General features: G+C 43.0%; 1 protein-coding gene across 1 annotated transcript in view; it reads left to right on the top strand.

Annotated features, from left to right (window-relative positions):
• The window catches only part of ATP6AP2 (ATPase H+ transporting accessory protein 2), a 29,087-nt gene extending 7,597 nt beyond the window's left edge, over window positions 1–21,490 (top strand). The window contains exons 3-9 of the mRNA XM_003135022.4: window positions 1,099–1,230; window positions 6,522–6,617; window positions 6,774–6,911; window positions 8,058–8,111; window positions 16,476–16,625; window positions 17,125–17,244; window positions 20,448–21,490. Of these exons, the coding sequence (XP_003135070.1) occupies window positions 1,099–1,230; window positions 6,522–6,617; window positions 6,774–6,911; window positions 8,058–8,111; window positions 16,476–16,625; window positions 17,125–17,244; window positions 20,448–20,642 (885 nt within the window). The 3' untranslated portion in view covers window positions 20,643–21,490. The remainder of the gene's footprint in view (window positions 1–1,098; window positions 1,231–6,521; window positions 6,618–6,773; window positions 6,912–8,057; window positions 8,112–16,475; window positions 16,626–17,124; window positions 17,245–20,447) is intronic.

The following is a 21,871-nucleotide window of genomic DNA, read 5'->3' on the forward strand; positions in this document are numbered from 1 at the left end:
TATAGACCAGTCAGCATGAGAGACCTTGAAGCTCAGAGCTGGAAGAAAGGAGACGGGGTTTGTTCTGTCTTCCTATCTCCTCCCACGTTAAAGTTCGGTGCTTTTGAGGGGGTTTCTAGATATCATCAGTCACTCAAAAGAACATTCTTCCTAGGTCCTGAGTGCCCTTGAAGCCAGAAGCAATGCCTGGGAACTGCTTCTCTGCTGGGCCTTTGGGTGGAGCCCCTGAGCTCCTTGCCTGAACCTGACCAACTGTTTACATTAAGGATGAAATTTGTACCTGGTTCTTGACCAACTTAAATTTGACTACAACTGGCGGTCAGAAATAATTATTAATAAACTGCTATGAGTTACTTTCAGCAAGAATTTTGTTCTCCTCATAAAGAGCCTAATCTAAAGAGAATGTTTCTATTTTTTTTGTCTTTTTTTTTTTTTTTTTTTTAGGGCTGCACCCACAGCATATGGAGGTTCCCAGGCTAGGGGTCCAATCGGAGCTATGGCTACCGGCCTGCACCACAGCCACAGCCACACCAGATCTAAGCCACATCTGCGACCTACACCACAGCTCACGGCAACGCCGGATCCTTAACCCCCTGAGCGAGGCCAGGGATCGAACCCACAACCTCATGGTTCCTAGTCGGATTCGTTTCCGCTGCGCCATGACAGGAACTCCTGAAGAGAATGTTTTAATGTCAGTCTTGCTGTGTCACTGTGAAGGAGAAAAGCGGTGCTGTAGATAAGGGCAAAGAATGATGCGAGGGAAGAAAATGTCCATGGAGAAGGGAATGTTTTGTAATCTGGAATTTGAAAAGTATCTACATTTTGTTTACTTGTCTGCTTTTTTTTTTCCCATAGAAGGTTTGAGATGATTTATTAGACTTTATTGTTTCAAGTTTATAGAAGCTTAATAAGAAAATAAAGGTAGAAATCAGCATCCTCAATTAGGAGGTTGCAGCTCCTGCCTTAAATGAGACGTTTGCTGTCCCTGTGGGTTTTCAGTGTCATCCCAGACCCCTTAATGCTGCTTGGTAGGTGTTATTGGGGAAGTGGTTTCCTGAGTTGACAATTAAGCACAGTTTCATGCTTTTCAACCTGTAGGACCTTTCTTGGCCGGGCCTTGCAGTGGGTAACCTGTTCCACCGTCCTCGGGCTACCGTGATGGTGATGGTGAAGGGAGTGGACAAGCTCGCTCTACCCCCAGGCAGCGTCATTTCATACCCTTTGGAGAATGTGAGTATTTGTTCTAAAGGATTAAAGGGATGCATTTAAAATTGTGTCTTGTCAGCTGTCATTATGGATCATGTTCTAAAGCATACTTTTTGTCTTTTTTTTATGCACTGATAAGTAAAATACAATTTTTTTTTGATTATGTGATGGTTGTAAAGGTATTGAGACTTGGCTGTTTCCTCTGGCTGAGCATACTTTCTGAGGTAAGAGGTAGAGAAAATGCCCTACTCAGAATGGTCAGAGGCTTGAAAAAGAGAAATCAGTTGAAGGGTATACCCTGCTAACATTTTCTTAGGCATTATTTCATCACTTTGCTTTCAGAATTTTATCCTTTTTGTGCAAGAAGGAGACTGGAGGCCATTTTGCTGGCTCACTTATTTCTTCACTGGCCTTTGAGGCAGTAAGGCTGACTGAGCTGTTGTGAGAGGCCCTCCTTCCACTGTAGGTGGATAGAAAGACATCTTCACATGTACCACTAAACTTGAAAGCAGGGAGGGGGGACACACAGGTGGCAGATATGAATAGAAGATTGAAATCCACAGTGGTGAGCAGGAGCCGAAGGTGAAATTGTGTTCCCTGCAGGAAAGCAGGGGCTCTCAATGCTGTTTTGTTCTTGAAAGGAGGACTGTCAAAACCTCAGCTGTCCCTGGGCTACCTTAGAGGAGCTGGGTGGCCACCCCTGGTTGTGGGACCCAAAGAGGCCTCTAAGAGAAGTTGTAACTCTGGGCTTGTGCTGTGCAGCATCTGGTGCTCCAGATTCACACAGCCCACCCCACACAGACACTTCCACAGCCCAGGGCTCCTTTGCTAAAGAAAAGAATTGAAGAGGAACTGAGTTTACCAAACACTTGAAGGAAAAAAAATGCCACAAGAAAGTCATCAGGCGCAATAGACAGAATTCATCCCCCTAGAACTACAGATAATAATCCAGTCTCTAAAAGAAATGTGAAAATACATATATTAAAGTTGTGAAAGAGTTAAAAGGGAGGGATAGGAACTACAGGCAGTTAAAAGAGTTTTTGATATGTTGGTGCTTTCATTGATACTCACTTGAATATTTTGTAATTTATATTGATTTCTTTAACCCATGAGTTATTTAGAAATGTTGTAACATATGGGTTCTTGCAAAATTTTTGATTTTTCAGCTTCTCATTTCATTGCATTGTAAGACTGGTCTGTATGATGCTAATTTTGGGGTGGGGGATTTCTTCAGCCTTCCCTGTGGTCTAGTATGGATTATCTCCAAGCAACAAGACATGCTTCCAGAAAATGGCCATGTACTAGGCCACAAGGCAAGTCTCAACAGATAATGAAGAATCAATATCATATAAACTACCCTCTTTGACCACAATGCAGTTAAATCTGAAAACAGTAACAAAATGATACCTTAAAAATGTTTGGAAATGGTAGCAGCAAACACAAGATATGACTTCTCAGGTTTAGGGCACACTGAGGCAAGCTACAGCCAAATCAGCACCCAAATATAGTGACTGAAGAACCACCAAGGAAACTGAAAATCTTCTCAGAGAGAAAAGACACTGTCATGCAAAGCACTGACAGTAAAATGCTAGCAGACTTCTCATCATTGCTATTAGGAACCAGAAGAGCAAGAAAGGAAAAGCAGTAACTGTATAGTATGAAACGAGGCCGAGAATGTTGTCGAAGTAAGTAGTCCTGATGAAATGACAGAGCGCCAGTGGGAAGTACTCTATAACGACTGAGAGGGTGGAGAGAGAGAACACGGAGAACATGTAAGGGGCTGGGGCTGTGGTTGGTGAGGCAGGAGAGCTAAATCCTCATTTTCTACCACAGGCAGTAAATAGATAATACCTAAAATTGAAAAATCAAGATGTACTAGCAACACATTATTAAGAGATGGTGGTAAAAAGAAAAGGAACGAAGGATTTGAAAGGGAGCACGAGAAGCTACTTAAGTAGGTACTAAGGATGTGGTGTTCAGCAGGATGACCAGCTAGCACTGATACATAGCAAAGCTGTTGAGAATAAATTTTAAGTTCTCATCACAAGGAAAAAATGTTGCTTTCTCTTTGTACTGTATACGTATGTGATGACGGATGGGCACTAAACTGTTTGCGGTCATCACTATACTGTTTGCAGTATATGTAAGCCAGGCCACTGTGTCATCCTCCTGAAAGTTAGGCGGTGGTGTATGTCAGTTGTAGCTCAGTAAAACTGAGAAGGTTACCTTGAAGTGGTGGGGCAAAGATGGGGGAGGAAAGAAGTGAGTATCTCGGAGGACCAGGAAATGGAGGGAGGGGCAAACCTAATGTAAAAGATGGGAAAGTAATGAGCTAATTTGGAGTAATTCCTTCCATTTCAGAGTAAATGGAAGGAAGGGAACAATAAAAAGGAAAGGCGTATCAAAATTTTTTAGTCTTCAAAAAGATGATGAAGTAGTTTGTTGTGTGATTTTTGTGAAAATCATTGTTGAAGATCCCTTTTCAAAAAGTAGACAGGGAGTTCCCATTGTGGCGTGGAGGAAACGAATCCGACTAGTGTCCATGAGGATGCAGGTTCGATCCCTGGCCTTGTTCAGTGGGTCAAGGATCTGGCATTGCCATGAGCTGTGGTGTAGGTCACAGATGCAGCTTGGATCCCACGTTGCTGTGGCTGTGGTGTAGCTGCAGCTACAGCTCCAATTCGACCCCTAGCCTGGGAACTGCCATATGCAGGTGCAGCCCTAAAAAGCAAAAAATAAATAAATAAAATTAAAAAGTAAATAAAAAATCCAAAATGCCATTAAGATTTTCATTAGTTTACAATCCAAAACTAAACTTATTTTTTTCTGTTTTGGCTGCCCTGCAGCACATGGAGTTCTTGGGCCAAGGACCAAATCTGAGCCACAGTTGCAACCTAAGCCACAGCTGTGGCAATGGATCCTTAACCCACTGTGCCGGGCTGGGGATCAAACCTGCGTCCCAGAGTGCCCAAGTCACTGCCGATCTCATTGCACCACAGCAGGAACTCCCAAAACTAAACTGTTTTGTTTTTTTTTTTAAGGGCTGCACCCTCGGCATATATATGTGGAGGTTCCCAGGCTAGTGGCTGAATTGGAGCTGCAGCTGCTGGCCTATACCATAGCCACAGCGACACCGGATCCTTAACCTATTCGAAGCCTCGTCCTCATGGATATTAGTTGGGTTTGTTAGGCTGAGCCACAATGGAAACTCCACACACTTTAAAACAGACTACCCTCATTGTACATGAACAGAAGCTGAGAAAAGAGATTATGTTATTACTTGACACTGATTGACTTGGTTCTGTACTTTTGCTGGCAGTAGGTGATAATACAAGGCTCCAAGGGAAAAATCCACCAAAAAAAAAAATGCCTTAGGTTTCCACTTGACAGAGATTAGCTCAGTCATCTATTTGATTAGCTAGCTGTTTTCATTACAATTTCAAGTCCTATAGATACAAAATTTCCATTCTCTCCAGGACAAATGTGTGTATCCTGTGTATCCTTATAATGTAGTTGAAGAAAACAATCATGGGATTTTAATTAAGCATGAGCTTTTCCTTTTTGAATTTAGCAGGCTCTAATTTTTTCTTCTCCTTTGCAGTTTGATGCTCACCACATTCAATAGCTTCTCCAGTTCGATTGCTAGGGACGTGTTACCTTTCATCCTCAGCTTTGCTGCCATGAGTGCCACTGAGGTGAAATGAGGGAGGCTGGAGAGTGTGTTACACGTTCTCACATTCCCTTCAAAGCGAAAGGAAGTGAGCTGTGTGATTGCAAAAGGAGAGTGCTTGTGGCTGACTCAGGAAGCTTTTGCAAGGTTGAACTCTTCCCCTTCTTCACTTACTCATTAACTTATTTTAAGACAATCTGGGGAAGAGTTAATATGCATCTTGAGTAAGAGAAAAAAATGATTTCACTTCATATATATTAATCACATTTATTTCTGCCTGACCCGCACTAACTTGCTCTTACACAAACGTGGACCTTTTATTTTTATTTATTTTGGCCGCACCTGCAGCATGTGTAAGTTCCCTGGCCAGGGATCAAATCTGAGCCGCAGTTGCAACCTAGGCCGCAGCTGTGGCAATGCTGGCTCCTTAATCCACTGTGCTGGCCTGGGGATTGAACCTGCCCTGCCAGGTCCTTAACCTGCTTGTTTGGATAAGTAATATTGAGAATAAAATAACTTTTGAGGGGAAAAACTACCATAATCTATTTTAAAAATGTGGAGCAAAAACAGGTCTATGGGAATAGAAGTCAGAATTTTGGTTACCCTTGGGGTGGAGGGGAGTGGGTAGAGAGGCTTGTAGGGTGCTGACAGTGTTCTCTCTCTGTCTGGTTGGATTATATGAGCATATCCATTTGTAAATATTCCTTGAGCTGTTAACTCCAAGATTTGTGCACCCTATTTTATATATATATATATATATATCTCACTTTAATGAAAAATTCATGGGAAAAAGTATATTTTATCAATATTGGCTATTTCAGTTTATTAGCATCATGTGATCCCAAGATAAAATTTTTTGTTGTTTTATTATTTTTTTAAATGATTTTTATTTTTTCCATCATAGCTGGTTTACAGTGTTCTGTCAGTTTTCTGCTGTTCAGCAAGGTGACCCAGTCACACGTACATACATACATTCTTTTTCTCACATTGTCATGCTCCATCAGAAGTGCCTAGATACAGTGGCCAGTGCTATACGGCAGGATCTCACTGCTTATCCATGCCAAAGGCAGTAGTTTGCACCAAGATAATTTCACATTCATAATCTTTTGACATGCTATATGCCATACCTAAGAGTCTTAAGTTTACCTGAAGACCAAACCCCACATCTTATTTAACATTTTTAAATTTTAGAAATGAAAAATGAGGTCTGTCCTTCAGTTAGATTTAGTTCTTCGAATTCCTCTTTCTCTTAAGTGCAAGTTATTAATAATTACGGACTATACATTCACTGTGGCACATTTAATCAATATCGAAGCCTAATGTATTGTTGCCTAAAATGCCTGAGTGACCCCCAGAAAGTAATGGCTTGTGCAAGATAGTGTTCTGTCCTTCACTTTGCAAGTTATTTTCCATTTAGGCACATTGGGAGACACCAACTCAGACTCACTGGCCCATTAGGGGGCTGTTGAACCTTCTGTGGCCTCAAAAGGCTCTTTGTGTTTGGATATGATTTGGATCTTCTTAATCGCCATAGAAAATGCTAGTAGTTTTTTTTTTTTTTTAAGGCCCCCTTTTAAATACTATCCAAATGATTTTTCTTCCCACTTTGTTTGATAATAAATAAAGTCTTACTCTTAAATTTCAGGCAGTTCCTTTTAGTCTTGACAGCGTTGCAAATTCCATTCACTCCTTATTTTCTGAAGAAACTCCTGTGGTTTTGCAGTTGGCACCCAGTGAGGAAGTAAGTGTGATGCAGTTTTTATTTTAAATGCTTTAAAAAAAATAAGCTTTCATTACTTAAGGAAAATTTAAAACTAACTATGAAAAATGCTGACAGACCTCTGTATAATTGGAATTAATCTGTAGAATGTAACAAAATTTTGGACTCTTCTTACAGAGAGTGTACATGGTGGGAAAGGCAAACTCGGTTTTTGAAGATCTTTCAGTAACACTTAGACAACTCCGCAGTCGACTGTTTCAAGAAAACTCTATTCTCAGTTTACTTCCCCTCAATTCTCTGAGTAGGAACAATGAAGTAAGTAGTGCAGTTATTGGATAAATAAATGAATGTCCTTACTAATTTCCTATTTCTTATGCTCCTGACCTTAGAGCAAACTTGAAATTTTAAAAAATGAAAAGTTTTACAGGTTTATTCCTGGAGTAGATTCTTCTTTAGTGTGATTTTTTTTTTTTTTTTTTTTTTTTGTCTTTTTGGGGCCACACCCACGGCATAGGAGGTTTCCAGGCTAGGGGTCAAATTGGAGCTATAGCTGCCTGCCACAGCCACAGCAGCTCAGGATCTGAGCCTCTTCTTTGACCTACACCACAGCTCATGGCAATGCTGGATCCTTACCCCACTGCTCGAGGCCAGGGATCGAACCTGTGTGCTCATGGATGCAAGTCAGATTTGTTTCTGCTGAGCCACCGTGGGAACTCCAGTGTGATTGTTTTTTGTTTTTTTTAAATGAATCTCATGAAAAAAGTGACTCTTTTTGTGAGCTGAGCTGCAGTAAATAGTATTAAATTCTAGTGCAAGGGTTACCAACATTTAATCTTGACAGGCCAGAAATCACAGAAACTACTTGGAAGTTGGCAGAACTGTGTCACTCCGGTAATGTGGGGAGCCATTATTCACTGCCACTTCTGATGTGTTGCCTCATTTTTCTAATTCATTCTCGGCAGTAGAGTGGCAGGAGCCACCCTTACTTTTGACTCCTGTATGTCAGTGTCACCACCTGTTCATGTACCCTCTTACCCACACGGCATGCCACCTTAGTGGTAGCCTCCCTTCTTCACCTGCTCTGGATGACCTGGGCCACCGATTTTTATTCTTCAAGGGATGTGAACAAACTAGGCTATAGGCAGGACCTTGTTGCAGTGCACCAGAATATTCTGATATCCCGAGGGGAAAACCACCTCAGAGTTGGATGCTTTATGAAAAATAAAGCTGTTGAGTCGTAGTTGATGTGCTGGAGAGTGACCATCACCTTTTTTGTCAGGAAATAATGTTTTATAAGCATCTTCAACTGAAATGAACCTAGCGAATGGAAGACAGTTGTTGCATAAATTCGCTCGTGTGCTAATTAATGTTGGTGATATCCTGTGCCTTACTTAGTAAATGGCAAGTATAGATCTTGAACGGGTATTTAAAATAATGCTCATTTTTTTCTGCTCCCTGCAGGTCGACCTGCTCTTTCTTTCTGAACTGCAGGTGCTACATGATATTTCAAGTTTGGTATGTAGGCTACTCTCATTTTTCAGTTCCATTTATTTTGGTTTCAAAAGACACTCCTAGAGAATCCTTGAATGGTAGTATCCCTAGATTTTTAATTCCATGAAAGCTGAGCAGTTAGGGTGGTGGTGGGAGTTTTGAACTTATCTCATGTTAGCAGTCAGATTACTTTGCATTTCTGCTTTTAGGAGGGATAGTATATCCTCTAAGAACACAGGTCTGGGAGTAAGGCCACCCTGGTTGATTTCTTGTCAGGCGTTAGGACTTAAATTCTTGTATCTTTTATCTTTGGGTCTAAAGTAGGAATAACAGTTTGGACTAATAGTGCTGTCATCCAAGTCAGAAAGAGAATAAATATGCCTGTAGTGTATTATTATTTTCTTTGTGACTAATTAATATTTTATTGGAGTATAGTTGATGTACAGTGTTGTATCAGCTTCAGGTACACAGCAAAGTGAATTGCTTATACCTGTATATATACAGCCATTCTTTTTTCCTCATAGAGGTTATTACAAACTATTGAGTTGATTTCCCTGAGCTGTACAGGAGGTTCTTGTTAACCATCTCTTTTATAAGTGGCCTGTATATGTTATTCCCATCTTCCCAATTCCTACCTCCCCTCACGGTTTCCTCTGTGGTAACCATAAGATTGCTTTGGAAATCTGTGAGTTTCTGTTTTATTTTTTTGTCTTTTTGCCATTTCTTGGGCCACTCCCGTGGCATATGGAGGTTCCCAGGCTAGGGGTCTAATCAGAGCTGTAGCCACTGGCCTACACCACAGCCACAGCAACACGGGATCCGAGCCGCGTCTGCAACCTACACCACAGCTCACGGCAACACCGGATCCTTAACCCACTGAGCAAGGCCAGGGATCGAACCTGCAACCTCATGGTTCCTAGTCAGATTTGTTAACCACTGAGCCACAACAGGAACGCTGAGTTTCTGTTTTATAAATGAGTTCTTTTGTATCATTTGTTAGAGTCCATATATAAGTGATATCATATGATACTTGTCTTTGACATACTTCACTCAGTATAATAATCTCTAGGTCCATCCACGTTGCTGCAAAATGGCATTATTTCATTCTTTTTTTGACTGAATAATATTCCCCATATATATATGTACCACGTCTTTATCCATTCCTCTGTCGATGGACTTTTAAGTTGCTTCCACATCTTTGCTTTTGTAAATAATGCTGCAGTAAACATTGGGGTATCTTTTCAAATTACAGTTTTCTCCAGGTTATATGCCCAGGAGTGGGATTGCTGGATCACATGGTAGTTCCGTACCGTCCTCCATAGAGGTTGTACTAATTTACATTCCCACTAACACTGTAGGAGGGTTCCCTTTTCTCCACACTCCCTCCAGCATTTATTGTTTGTAGACTTTCTGATGATGGCCATTCTGACTAGAGTGAGGTGATCCCTCATTGTAGTTGTGCTTTGCATTTCTCTAATAATTAGTGTTGTTCAGCATCTTTTAATGTGTTCTTTGGCCATCTGTCTGTCTGCTTTAGAGAAACGTCTATTTAGATCTTCTGCCGATTTTTTGAATGGGTTGGGTTTTTTGATATAAAACTGCATGAGATGTTTGTATATTTAGGAGATTAATCCCTTGTCAGTTGCTTCATTTGCAAAGATTTTCTCCCATTGTGTGGGTTGTCTTTTTTTTTTTCTTAATGGTTTCCTTTGCTGTGCAAAAGCTTTTTAGTTTAATTAGGTCCCATTGGTTTATTTTTGTTTTTATTTTCATTCCTCTAGGAGGTGGATCAAACAAGATATTGCTGCTCTGTGTCAAAGAGCATTCTGCCTATGTTTTCCTCCAGGATTTTTGTAGTATCCAGTCTTATATTTAGGTCTTTAATCCATTTTCAGTTTACTTTTGTGTATGGTGTTAGAGCATGTTTGAAGTTCATTCTTTTACATGGAGCTTTGCAGTTTCCCCAGCACCACTTATTGAAGAGACTCTCTTTCCTCCATTGGGTGTTCTTGCCTTTGTCATAGATCAGTTAACCACAGGGGCTTGAGTTACTTCTGGGCTTTCTGTCCTGTTCCACTGATCTATATTTCTGTTTTTGTGCCAGAACCATACTGTTTTGATGACTGTAGCTTTGTAGTATAGTGTGAAGTCAGGGAGCCTGATTCCTCCAGTTCTGTTTTTCTTTTTCAAGATTACTTTACTTATGTGGGGTCTTTTGTGTTTCCATACAAACTTTAAAATATTTTGTTCTAGTTTTGTGAAGAATGTCATTCATTGGTAACTTGATAGGAATTTCACTGAATCTGTAGATTGCCTTGGGTAGTATCATTATCTTGACAATATTGATTCTTCCAGTCCAAGAGCATGGTATATCTTTCCATCTGTTTGTGTCATCTTTGATTCCTTTCATCAGTGACTTAGTTTTTAGAGTACAGGTCTTTTGACTCTTTAGGTAGGTTTATTCCTAGGTATTTCATTCTTTTTGATGTGATGGTAAATGGAAAACAACCCTGTTCTTTCTGATCTTTCACGGTTAGTATACAGAAATGCAAGAGATTTCTGTGTATTAATTTTGTGTCCTGCAGCTTTACTGATGATGAGCTCTAACGGTTTTCTAGTAGCGCCCTTGGGATTTTCTATGCATAGTATCATGTCGTCTGCAAATAGTGACAGTTTTACTTCTTTTCCAACCTGAATTCCTTTTATTTCTTTTTGTTCTCTGATTGCCATGGCCAGGACTTCCAAAACTATGGTGAATAACAGTGATGGGAGTGGACATCCTTGTCTTGTTCCTGATCTTAGCAGAAATGCTTTTAGCTTGTCACCATTGAGATGATGTTAGCTGTGGGTTTGTCATACACAGCTTTTGTTATGTTGAGGTAGGTTTCCTCTAGGCCACTTTCTGGAGAGTTTTCATAAATGGGTGCTGAATTTTGTCAGAAGCTTTTTCTGCATCTACTGAGATGATCATTTGGTTTTTATTCTTCAGTTTGTTGATGAGGTGAATCACAGTGGCGGATGTTGAAGTATCCCTGTATCCTTGGATAAATCTCACTTGATCATGGTACATGGTCCTTTTAATCTGTTGTTGGATTCGGTTAGCTAATAATATTTTAAGATTTTTGCATCTATGTTCATCAGTGATACTGGCCTGTAATTTCCTTCCTCATTCCTCCCTCCCTCCCTCCCTCTCTCTCTTTCTTTCTCTCTCTCTTTTTTTTTTTTTTTGTATTTTTAGGGCTGCACTTGTGGCATATGGAAGTTCCCATTTAGGGGTCGAATCAGAGCTGTAGCTGCGGGCCTACACCACAGCCACAGCAATGCAGGATCCAAGCCGCATCTGTGACTTATACCACAGCTCATGGTAATACTGGATCCTTACAGTGATCAAGGCCAGGGATTGAACCCACATCCTCATGGATGCTAGCCAGGTTCATTACTGCTGAGCCCCAATGGGAACTCTGCATGTAATTTTCTTTTGGTGTGGTATCTTTGCTTGGTTTTGGTATCAAGGTGATGGTGGCTTCATAGAATGAGCTAGAGAGTATTACTTCCTCTGCAACTTTTTGGAAGAGTTTCAGAAAAATAGGTGTTAAATCTTCTCTGAGTGTTTGATAGAATTCTCCTGTGAAGCCATCTGGCCCTGGACTTTGTCTTTTGGAAGTTTTTAAATCACAGTTTCAATTTCAGTACTTGTGATTGGTCTATTCATATTTTCTATTTCTTCCTGGTTCAGACTTAGAAAGTTGTTACTTTGTAAGAATTTGTCCATTTCTTCTAGGTTATCTATTTTATTGGTATATAGTTGCTTGTAGTATAGTTGCATATAGTTCCTTTGTATTTCTGTCGTGTCGCTTGTAACTTATGCTTTTGCATTTCTAATTTCATTGATCCGAGCCCTCTCCCTTTTTGTCTTGATGAGTCTGGCTAAGGTTTATTAACTTTGTTGACCTTTTGAAGAGCCAACTTTTGGTTTCATTGATCTTCTCTATTGTTTTCTCTGTCTCTTGTTTATTTTTAAAGTCTGTGTTGTCTGATTGTGAATATTGCTACTCCAGCTTCTTTTTGATTTCCATTTACATGAAATGCCTTCCCCCATCCCCTCTGTAAGTCTCCATGTGTCCTTAGGTCTGAAGTGGGTCTCTTGTAAACAGCATACACATGGTTCTTTTTTTTTTTTTTTTTTTTTTTTTTTTTTTTTTGGTCTTTTCTAGGGCCACACCTGCAGCATATGGAGGTTCCCAGGCTAGGGGTCTAATTGGAGTTGTAGCTGTCAGCCTACACAGCCACAGCAACGTGGGATCTGAGCCACATCTGCGACCTACACCACAGGTAATGGCAACACCAATCCTTAACCCACTGAGCGAGGCCAGGGATCAAACTCGAAACCTCATGGTTCCTAGTCGGATTTGTTAACCACTGAACCACGACGGAAACTCCCATGGGTCTTGTTTTTGTATCCATTCAGCCAGTCTGTGTCTTTTGGTTGGAGCATTTAATCCATTTACTACATTCAGTGTAATTATGAATAGTACACACTTACTGCCGTTTTGTTGTTGATGTTGGACTTTTTTCTTCCCTTCCTCTTTTGTTCTCTTCTTTTGTGATTTGATGATTTCTTTGGTGTTGTATTTGGTTTGCTTTTTCTTTTTTGTGTGTGTTTATTGTAGTTTTCTGGTTTGTGGTTTGTAGATTTGATACAGCAGTCTAAATATGTAGAGAATTGGAGTTCCTGTTGTGGCTCAGCCATAGCAAACCCAACTAGTAGTATCCATGAGGACGAGGGTTTGATCCCTGGCCCTGCTAAGTGGGTTAAGGATCTGGCATTGCCCTGAGCTGTGGTGTAGATCTAGATGCCACTCGGATCTGTCATTGCTGTGGCTGTGGTGTAGGCTGGCAGCTACAGTTCTGTTTCAATCCCTAGCCTGGGAACTTCCCCATGCTGTGGGTGCAGCCCTAAAAAAAGACACACACACACAAAGTACAGATTATTTTTAGTTGCTGGTCTCTTAATTTTGAATGTATTTTCAATATTCTGCATTTGTACTCTCCTCTCATTGCTAGTTTTTTTCCCCCCTTTTTAGGGCCACACCCATGGCGCATGTAAGTTGCCAGGCTAGGGGTTGAATTGGAGCTGCTGCTGTAGGCCTATGCCACAGCCACAGCAACGCTGGATCCGAGCTGCATCTGTGACCTACACCATAGCTTGTGGCAATGCCAGATCCTTAACCTACTGAGTGAGGCCAGGGATCAAACCCACATCCTAGTCTGGTTCATTACTGCTAAGCCACAAAGGGAGCTCCTCCTTGTATATTAGTTGTTGCTTTTCCCTTGTTGCTTTTAATATTTTTCCTTGAATTTAATTTTTGTCGGTTTGATTAGCATATGTCTCGGAACGCTCCTCCTCGTGTTTACCCTGTGTGCGATTCTCTGCGCTTCCTCAACTTGAGTGTTTCTTCTCCCATATCAGGGAAGTCTTCCACTATAATCTCTTCGAGTGTTTTCTTACCCTTTCTCTCTTCTCCTTCTGGGACCCCATGATGCGAATGTCAGTACATTCAATGTTGTTCCAGAGACTGTCCTCAATTCATTTAAATCTTTTTTCCTTATTCTTTTCTGTGGCAGTGATTTCCACCACTCTGTCTTCCATCTCACTTACTCATTCTTCTGCCTCAGTTATCCTGCTATTGATTCCTCCTAGTGTATTTTTCCATCTCATATATTGTATTATTCATCTCTGCTTGTTCTTTAAATCTAATGGCTCTTTGTGAACCATTCTTGTCATTTTCTTGTTCTGTGTCTCCATTCTTTTTCCAAGATCTTGGATTGTATCCTATCATTACTCTGAATTCTTTTTCAGGTAGATTCCCTATCTCCTCTTCACTTAGTTGTTTTTGTAGGTTTTTATCCTGTTCCTTCCTTTGAAACATTTTTCTGTCATCTCCTTTTGTCTTTTTGTGTTTGTGGTCTCTGCAGGCTGCAGGATCATAGTTCCTCTTGCTTTTGCCCCCTGATGGGTGAGGGTGGTCTAAGGGCTTGCACAGGCTTCCTGGTGAGAGGGACTGGTGGGTGGTGCTGGGTCTTCTCTCTGTGATGGTTAGGGCTGTGTCAAGGGGCGTGTTTAGAGGTGGCTGTGAATTCAGGAAGACTTTAGACCACCTACGTGGGTATAACATTTTGGGTGCAAGGGCTGTTTTTAATATGGATGCCTGTCACCTCTTTCCTCATTATGTGCTGGCTGTTATCCCCTTAATAGGAGGCATAACAGATGTTGTGACCAGAGCTTGCGTTGGGTATTGATCTGTAGTTGTCACTGCCCTGTCAGGGGCAGGTGTACCCCCTAGTTGTTGGGGTAGGAGGCACCAGATCTGTTTCTGAGCTGTGTTACTGCTCTGTGGTGCATGGTACGCAGGACTGGAGCACTCCCACTAGGAGAGGAGTCCTTGAGTATTCCTCCACTGGAGCTGTTCGCCTGTGAGTGTGTTCTGTTGTGTCACCTTTCACCTGTTGTGCAGGTTCACAAGTACACTATTGTTTTCACCAGGCTATCAGCACAGATCTGATGAGGTCAGGTCCTAGGACTGGGGTAGTCATGCCCCTGGACCCGCTGTGGTAGCTATGGAGACAGCTCAGACTCTGGCCTGGTCCAGCCCCCACGTGTACATATCCATAGAGCCCACAGAGGCGCGCCAGGCCCGTCACAGCTGTGGGAGCACTTGTTGCCTGTCAGGGGGATCCAGAGGCGCTAGGTTTACAGCATTGGCAGTGGAGGTGTAAATCTGTGGTCCCCACAGCCAGGAGAGATTTCAGCTCTTCCATAGTTGCAGGGTCCCTGGGGCTCCGCCATGGTTTCAGCACCACCTCTGAGTGTGGGCAGCCCACTGGGGTCTGCTCCCAGGGCAGCACGAGCACAGGAGCCTATCCAGAAGGGAGGCAGGTGGGGGCAGCAGTCAGGTGCACGGGGCTCACGCCACACTCTGCAGACAGTGGTGGCAGAGTCTGGTGCCTGCTCACAGATTTCCTGGGGTACCTGGGACCCGTTGCACTCCTGGGGCTGTGGGGACAGAGCCCAGCACCCACTTGAAGTTTTGGCAGGGACAACCGGCGCTCTAGAGAGCTCCCAGGCCAGCAGAGGTAGGGCCTGGCACCTGCTGGCAGTTTTTTGCTGGGTTATCTGGGTTCAGGTACTTCAGGGATCTTGGAGGCAGGGCTCAGAGCCTGCTTGCAAGTCTCCTAGCAGCTGCCGGTCTCTGGACCTCACAGTGGTGCCAGAGGTGCGCGCACCCACCTGATACTCTAGTAGGCGGTTTCCTGAGAGCCCTCGCAGAGGAGGCAGCTCTAGTGGCGGCCCTGGCCCTCTCCCTGCAGGGCCTCAGCAGTGCGGGCCTGGTTTGGTCGGACTGTGTGGTGGACCTGGTTTCTCTCCTGAGTACACAGCCTCTGGTGTCACTGTGCAGCCAACTGTGGTGCTGTTCCTGGGTCTGACTTGCGCTCGCAGCCCCTGCCTGCTTCAGGGGACGAGGCTGGGTTGCTGGTGCCACCATGCCGGCCCTCTGAGCAGAGTACTTTCTGTTTTGCCCCTTGTTAACCGCCTGCTGCTCTTCCCTCCTAGGCGCCAAAGCTGCCCCTGCATTCGGGCTAATCTCCCTGCCAGTGGAGGGCTTCCCAGGGTGCGGGAGCTTCTTGTCCCTCACAGCTCCCTCCCTGAGGCACGGATCCCATCCCGTTCCTTTCCCTCCCTCTCCTTTTTCTTTTTCCCTGCCTTTTCCCCTTTTCTCACCCAGCCTCGTGCGGGTTTTCTTGCCTTTTTGGAAGTCTGACGTCTGCTGTTGGCGTTCAGTAGGTAGGCCGCGTGGATCATTCCACTCGTGGGTGTATTTCCTATTTTCGTGGGAGGAGGTGAGCTTCACGCCCTCTTTCTCCGCCGTCTTGACCCAGCCCGCTGGTGAATGATTTTTAAAAAAACCTTCTTGTGACTAAAATAGAAAAACTTACCCTGCGTGCTGTCTTCTGTAGCTGTTGCCCAAACTTTCAGTGGGGTTGGTGTGGGGAGTCTAGAAGTACAGTGCTGGGGCCAGCCAGGCGGTGCGGCAGGTGTCTGCTCTGTGAGCCCCGATGGCTGGTCTCTCTTGAGATCACACTGGTCCAACCATCTGTTCTCGCATACCCTGGCCCATGTCTGAGGTTTTTTAACTAAGAAATTTTTAAAAGAGCTCTTAAAACTACTAGAAATGAGATTTGCGTTGGGTCTGCCCCCAGCCTGGACTACGTGTATATTGTGGCACACTTGCGTGCTTCTGCTCCAGCTAGTTTGGTTAGGTAGGTATAAAACTCCAGCCGGCTGTGTTTGACATTATCCATTTCCTTTTGTTTGTTTGTCCTCCTAAGTTGTCTCGACACAAGCATCTAGCCAAGGATCATTCTCCTGATTTATACTCACTGGAGCTGGCAGGTTTGGATGAAATTGGGAAACGTTACGGGGAAGACTCTGAACAATTTAGAGATGCTTCTAAGATCCTTGTCGATGCTCTGCAAAAGGTAACTCTCGCTGGGGTGTGCGCAGGGAGGGGTGACCATTTCACTCAGCCTCCTAATGGGGAAGCCGGCTTTATGAATACTGCTCATTGAAGTCTTCTCTTCACTTCCTTTTTTCTGTTTTTGTTTTTGTTTTTTTTTCCTCTTTCCTTTTCCTTTTTGGCCGCCCTGCGGCACATGGAGTTCCCAGGCCAGGGAGTGAACCTGCGTCCTAGCGCTCCCAAGATGCTGCTGATCCCATTGCACCACAGCGGGAACTCTGCAACTCACTTTCTTTGAGGGCCCTTTAACTTCAGTGACTGAGAATGGAGTAGGTCAAAGGTATATGTTGAGATGTCTCTCTGATGCTGGCAGAGGCAGCATAGGAAATGAGCCACGTGTTTTAAGACACGGTTACTTCATGAGCCAGTAGGTAACTGCATTGTTCTTGTAGGTGCACTGAAGCTTCACACACACAAAAGTATGTGTTTTGCAATTCATGGTAGTGTCAATAACTCTTCAGTTTGCAGATGACATGTACAATCTTTATGGTGGGAATGCAGTGGTCGAGTTAGTGACGGTCAGGTCATTCGACACATCCCTTGTGAGGAAGACAAGGACTATCCTTGAGGCAAAACAAGTGGTGAGTACATTTTTAGATCCTGCTTTAAAAGTGCAAAATTAACTAAAAACCCCACTAAATCCTGTATTACCTGTGGGCAACATGAATAAGTAGTCAGTAAATCTGAAAAACAGTGAAAACATAGGTGTGTGTTTTGCCAGGGATGCTCAGTGCTTTTGGGTTGTAAACAAATAATGCAAGACTTTGTTAGGGATAAAAGCAGATCCAATAAGACAATTCAAATGTGGGGTGTAACAGCGAGACGTCAGAAGTCAGCGTGCGGGCAGGTGTGGTTCTTTCAACTTCTGGAATCTGCTTTTCTCAAAGGTACGCTGTCTTTGTGGTACAGTCTCTTATTTTCCTGCTTCATACACTCTGTAATTAGATTTTATTCTACAATTTTGGGGGACCTAGATCTTGCTTTGATTTTTAAGCCTTTAGAGGCTCATGGGCAAGGGTGCCGGCCCTAGGAAAACACGGAAACACACCCACCGGTGTGGTGACTCCAGAACACTGCAAGGCCAAGAACATTACTTAAGAGCTGGCCGCACCTCTCCGAGCAATCAGATTCCTAGTCGTTTATGGATGCTCCCCTTTAAGCCCATTTGCAGCCCCCACTCTGCTCAGTTTTACCAACTGCAGTGGGGGACTTTGAGTGACACGGTCGAAGGTCATTCCAGTCCAGGATAACCTAGATGTGACTGGGTTGAAATTGTTTTATTCTAAATCGGAGTGGAAGGACATCTATTTAAGACAGTATGGCAGGCTAGACAGACAACCTGAAAAGCTTTCCCACGATAGAGCATCTAGAAATGGTGGATAAAAAATAAACAGCCCTTTGAATGCAGCGTTGAGCTCTCAACAAAGTACGGGAAACTCTTTCAGGAGCCAGTGAAGAAGGGGAAGTCGAGAACTGTGTGGTAAGCAGGCTGTCCTATGGGGCCCTTTCCAGTTGGGTTACCGAGAGCCTGGCTCTGACCGTGGGGCGTTGGAACTGACACCTTCTGCGCAGCTGGGAGCCCGGAAGGGCTGCGCTGGCAGTGAGAGGGTGGCCTGCTGGCTAGGGAGGTGGAAAGGCAGCTTGGGCTCTGCAGCTGGGGACATGTTGGGGATGGAGGGGCTCCTAGGGCAGCCCTAACCTAGAGGCTCCAATTTATACTGTCCAGCCCCCAGCAAAACGTCCCGGGCAGGACAAACCCATTATACACAGAACAGCGAAGGCCCCTGGCGGGCCCCGCAGCTAGTCTCCCCAAACGTGAACTCGAAACACTATAGCAGGGAGCTGGAGACTGTGGAGAGGACCTTGCTGCTCCGTAAACAGACTGAAATTCATTGATTCCTACACTTAACAGGAGCAGGGTTCTCTCTGCAGCCCACCCTGGCCTTAGTGGATTGGTTAGCGGACAGCTGGACTCGGGGCAGATCCAGCTCGAACAGGTGTTCTGAGTGTGTGTGTGTGTAGCTGCAGTTTTTGCTTAAGTAGAAATTTCAGATAGCTTCATTTTTTTTCTGTATAACTGAGAATAACTGCATAAATTCTATGTCAACGATCATCTCCTTGTCATCACGTCAATGAAGGCTTTTAATTGACACACAGTGATTCGCCTCTTAGCCTAATACCAGGGCATTTCTCTGGACTCCGACACAAGACACACACTCCAACTGCTCAGTATGTCTAACAGGTTTTTGCTCCGTAAGTATATGTAGAAGGCTCTTGACTTCCAACAAATAGGATAGCTTCTGAAAGGTTGTCACCACCCCCCTTTAAAGTCCAGTTTTTTTGGATCTAAAAAAAGAGGTCTTCAATGGTGAAATTTTGTAACACTGCCTCAGCTCTAAGTTGCCCCCACTGCAACGCACAGGGCTGCATATTCATCCTCTCCTCAGCTGAATGAAGTCACCGCCTTCCTTAGGTTTAAGGGGAATCGACACTTTAGGAAACACTGGAGTGCTTGGGGCATGCCAGGTGCCGGGGCTGTGCAGTTAGGGTCTCTTCGCCATCTTCCCTGCCAGGCCCCCGCCCTCATTTCTCCCACCTCACCAACTCGTCCCTCTCCTTCCCAGCTCCATCCTATGCAGTCGTCACAGCTTCCTTAAGACAAACCTCAGAGATCCCACTGTGGCTCAGTAGTAATGAACCAGACTAGTATCCATGAGGATATGGGTTCGATCCCTGGCCTTGCCCAATGGGTTAAGGATCCGGCACCGCTGTGAACTGTGGTGTAGGTCACGGGCAGCAGCTCGGATCTGGCGTTGCTGTGGCTGTAGCTGTATCTCCGATTCAACCCCTACCTCCATATGCCAAGGGTGCAGCCCTAAAAAGACAAACCTGATCATATCACTCACCTTTCTGTCTGAAACTTGTCAGTGGCTGCGCATTGCCCACAAGCTCAGGGCCAGATTCTCTTCTAGCTTCATCGCCTGCTATTGTCCTACTTTTTAAGTTCTTTGGCCAGAATGAGCTGTTTCCCAAATGACGCTTCTGCACAGGCCTGGAATCGACTCCACCCCACCAAGGTCTGGGGATAGCTCTTCAGGACGACTGTTGTTCTATGAACCATCATTTGTTTTCTGCTTTAAAATTAAAACATTTAAGCAGATCATACATATAAATACATATCATATAATACTAGTTAAACACTGTAAAGCTAAAGAGAATACTTGCTCCTCTGCAGCTCTCTTTTCTTACTCCTCTACCTTCCCCAGCTAGAGGTCATTCTCTTGAATTTATGTTAACCACTTCTGGCTTTTCTTTACACTTTTAATTAATATTGTTTGGCTTTGCCTTTATTAGCATTTTATATAAATGGAATCATAGTCTGTTTTCCTCTGAGCAAAGGTTCAGTATCGTTTATAAGAGTCACAGTGATAAATATAGCTGTGATTCGGGTCATGGTACTGCTGTACGTTCCACCCTCTGGATGTCCTTGTCTCTTCGTTTAGAGGTACAAGTGTTCCCTAGGGTATGACCTGGCTGGATCTCAGTATATGCATACTGTCCCCTTTCTGGGTGTTGCCATTTTTTTTCAAGCAGGTGGACCCCTTTATACTTCCACTGCCAGTGTGCTTATCTTCTCAGGAAGGCTCCCCCACTTCTTGGTTTCTCCTAATATAAGCCGCTCTTATGTCACGAGTAATGTTAGATAAATGAATCACAGCTATCAAATTGGGATAATTTCCTGACTTAACATTCTTCCTTCTTGATTTTCTTTCTTTTATTGTAGAAGGACCCACCAAGTCCCTATAACCTTGCATACAAGTATAATGTTGACTATCCAGTGGTTTTCAACATGATACTTTGGATAATGATTGCCTTGGCCTTGGCTGTGATAATCACCTCTTACAATATTTGGAACATGGATCCTGGATATGACAGCATCATTTATAGGATGACAAACCAGAAGATTCGAATGGACTGAACTTTCCTTATGCCAAACTTAGAACAGAGGTTTGGAAATTGGCTGTTTTGTTAAAATAAATCCTTTAGTGTAGTTAAAATAGGTAGTATACTTTAAATTTATAAACAAATTTTGTTCTCTATTTTGTGTGTGCCTGTGATGTCCTTATAGAGTGTAGTATTGACGTGGGTTGATTTGTGTGAGATAGATTCCATAATATGCTCAATACTATGATATAACCATTTAATATAATTTCATTCCATTTAATATTTGGAAATATGCACTGAAATAAATGTAAAACATTTAGAATAGTTTGTGTTATTTATGTTGGGAAAATGCACTGAATTTGAAATGCTTAACTTCCTTCCTTACACAGGACAGGTGCAAGTGATATTTGGGCTGTTATATACTATGAACCATTTGTAAATGTCTTAATGTAAATCTCTCTGAAATAAGAGAAAAGGCTTTTAACGTCAAGCAACTCTAAGTGATGAATGTGATTATACAGTCCTATAGATTTGGAATTGTACTGACTGACAGGCAATAGCTGTTTAACCTTTCTGAAAAAAGTTTGGTGACCGAGTGATCAGGTAGAGATATTACAGATACTACATTGACCTAAGAAGAAACTAGCTTTGTGGAGTTACAGATGCTTATAATTTATAGACACAAAAACATTTTGGGGGGACATCACAGGGCATGAGTATAAAATCTCATTTCAGTAATTAGTCCCCCTGTGTAAAGTCCTATGGTTTGCGGTGCAGCATCGTTCTATACACAATGTCAAGTGAAGGAGATGCTCCCTACTTTTCATGTGGAAGTGGACCTTTGTCTATAAAGAGTGACAAATAAAGTTAACAATGATTCCAGTTTGTGTCATTTCAATACTAAATCTATTTTATATTGTAAAAACCTAACTAAACAGGGCTTTATTTACTCAGAATTGGCTCTTTTGTTACATAGACTGTTTTTTATGGGGTTTTTGTTTTTGTTTTTACACTTGCTTCATTCTCACTACCTCCTGAGATTCATCACGAATAGAAAGAAGACATCTGAATTCACCATTCTTACTCTTGGATTTCCACAGAATGATAATTTCACACTAGACTTTAGGTAGCGAAGGCTTAAACTTCCCCCACAGCATTTAAAAAGGTGACTGTGCAACTAGTTGAGTAGAGTATGAAGGACTATCTAATAAGGTAAAGATTTAAGGATTATAGTTTTAAATTCTTCTTAGGTAAGTCTTAAAC

The sequence above is a fragment of the Sus scrofa genome, chromosome X, assembly GCF_000003025.6.
Source record: "Sus scrofa isolate TJ Tabasco breed Duroc chromosome X, Sscrofa11.1, whole genome shotgun sequence".
NCBI lineage: Eukaryota > Metazoa > Chordata > Mammalia > Artiodactyla > Suidae > Sus > Sus scrofa.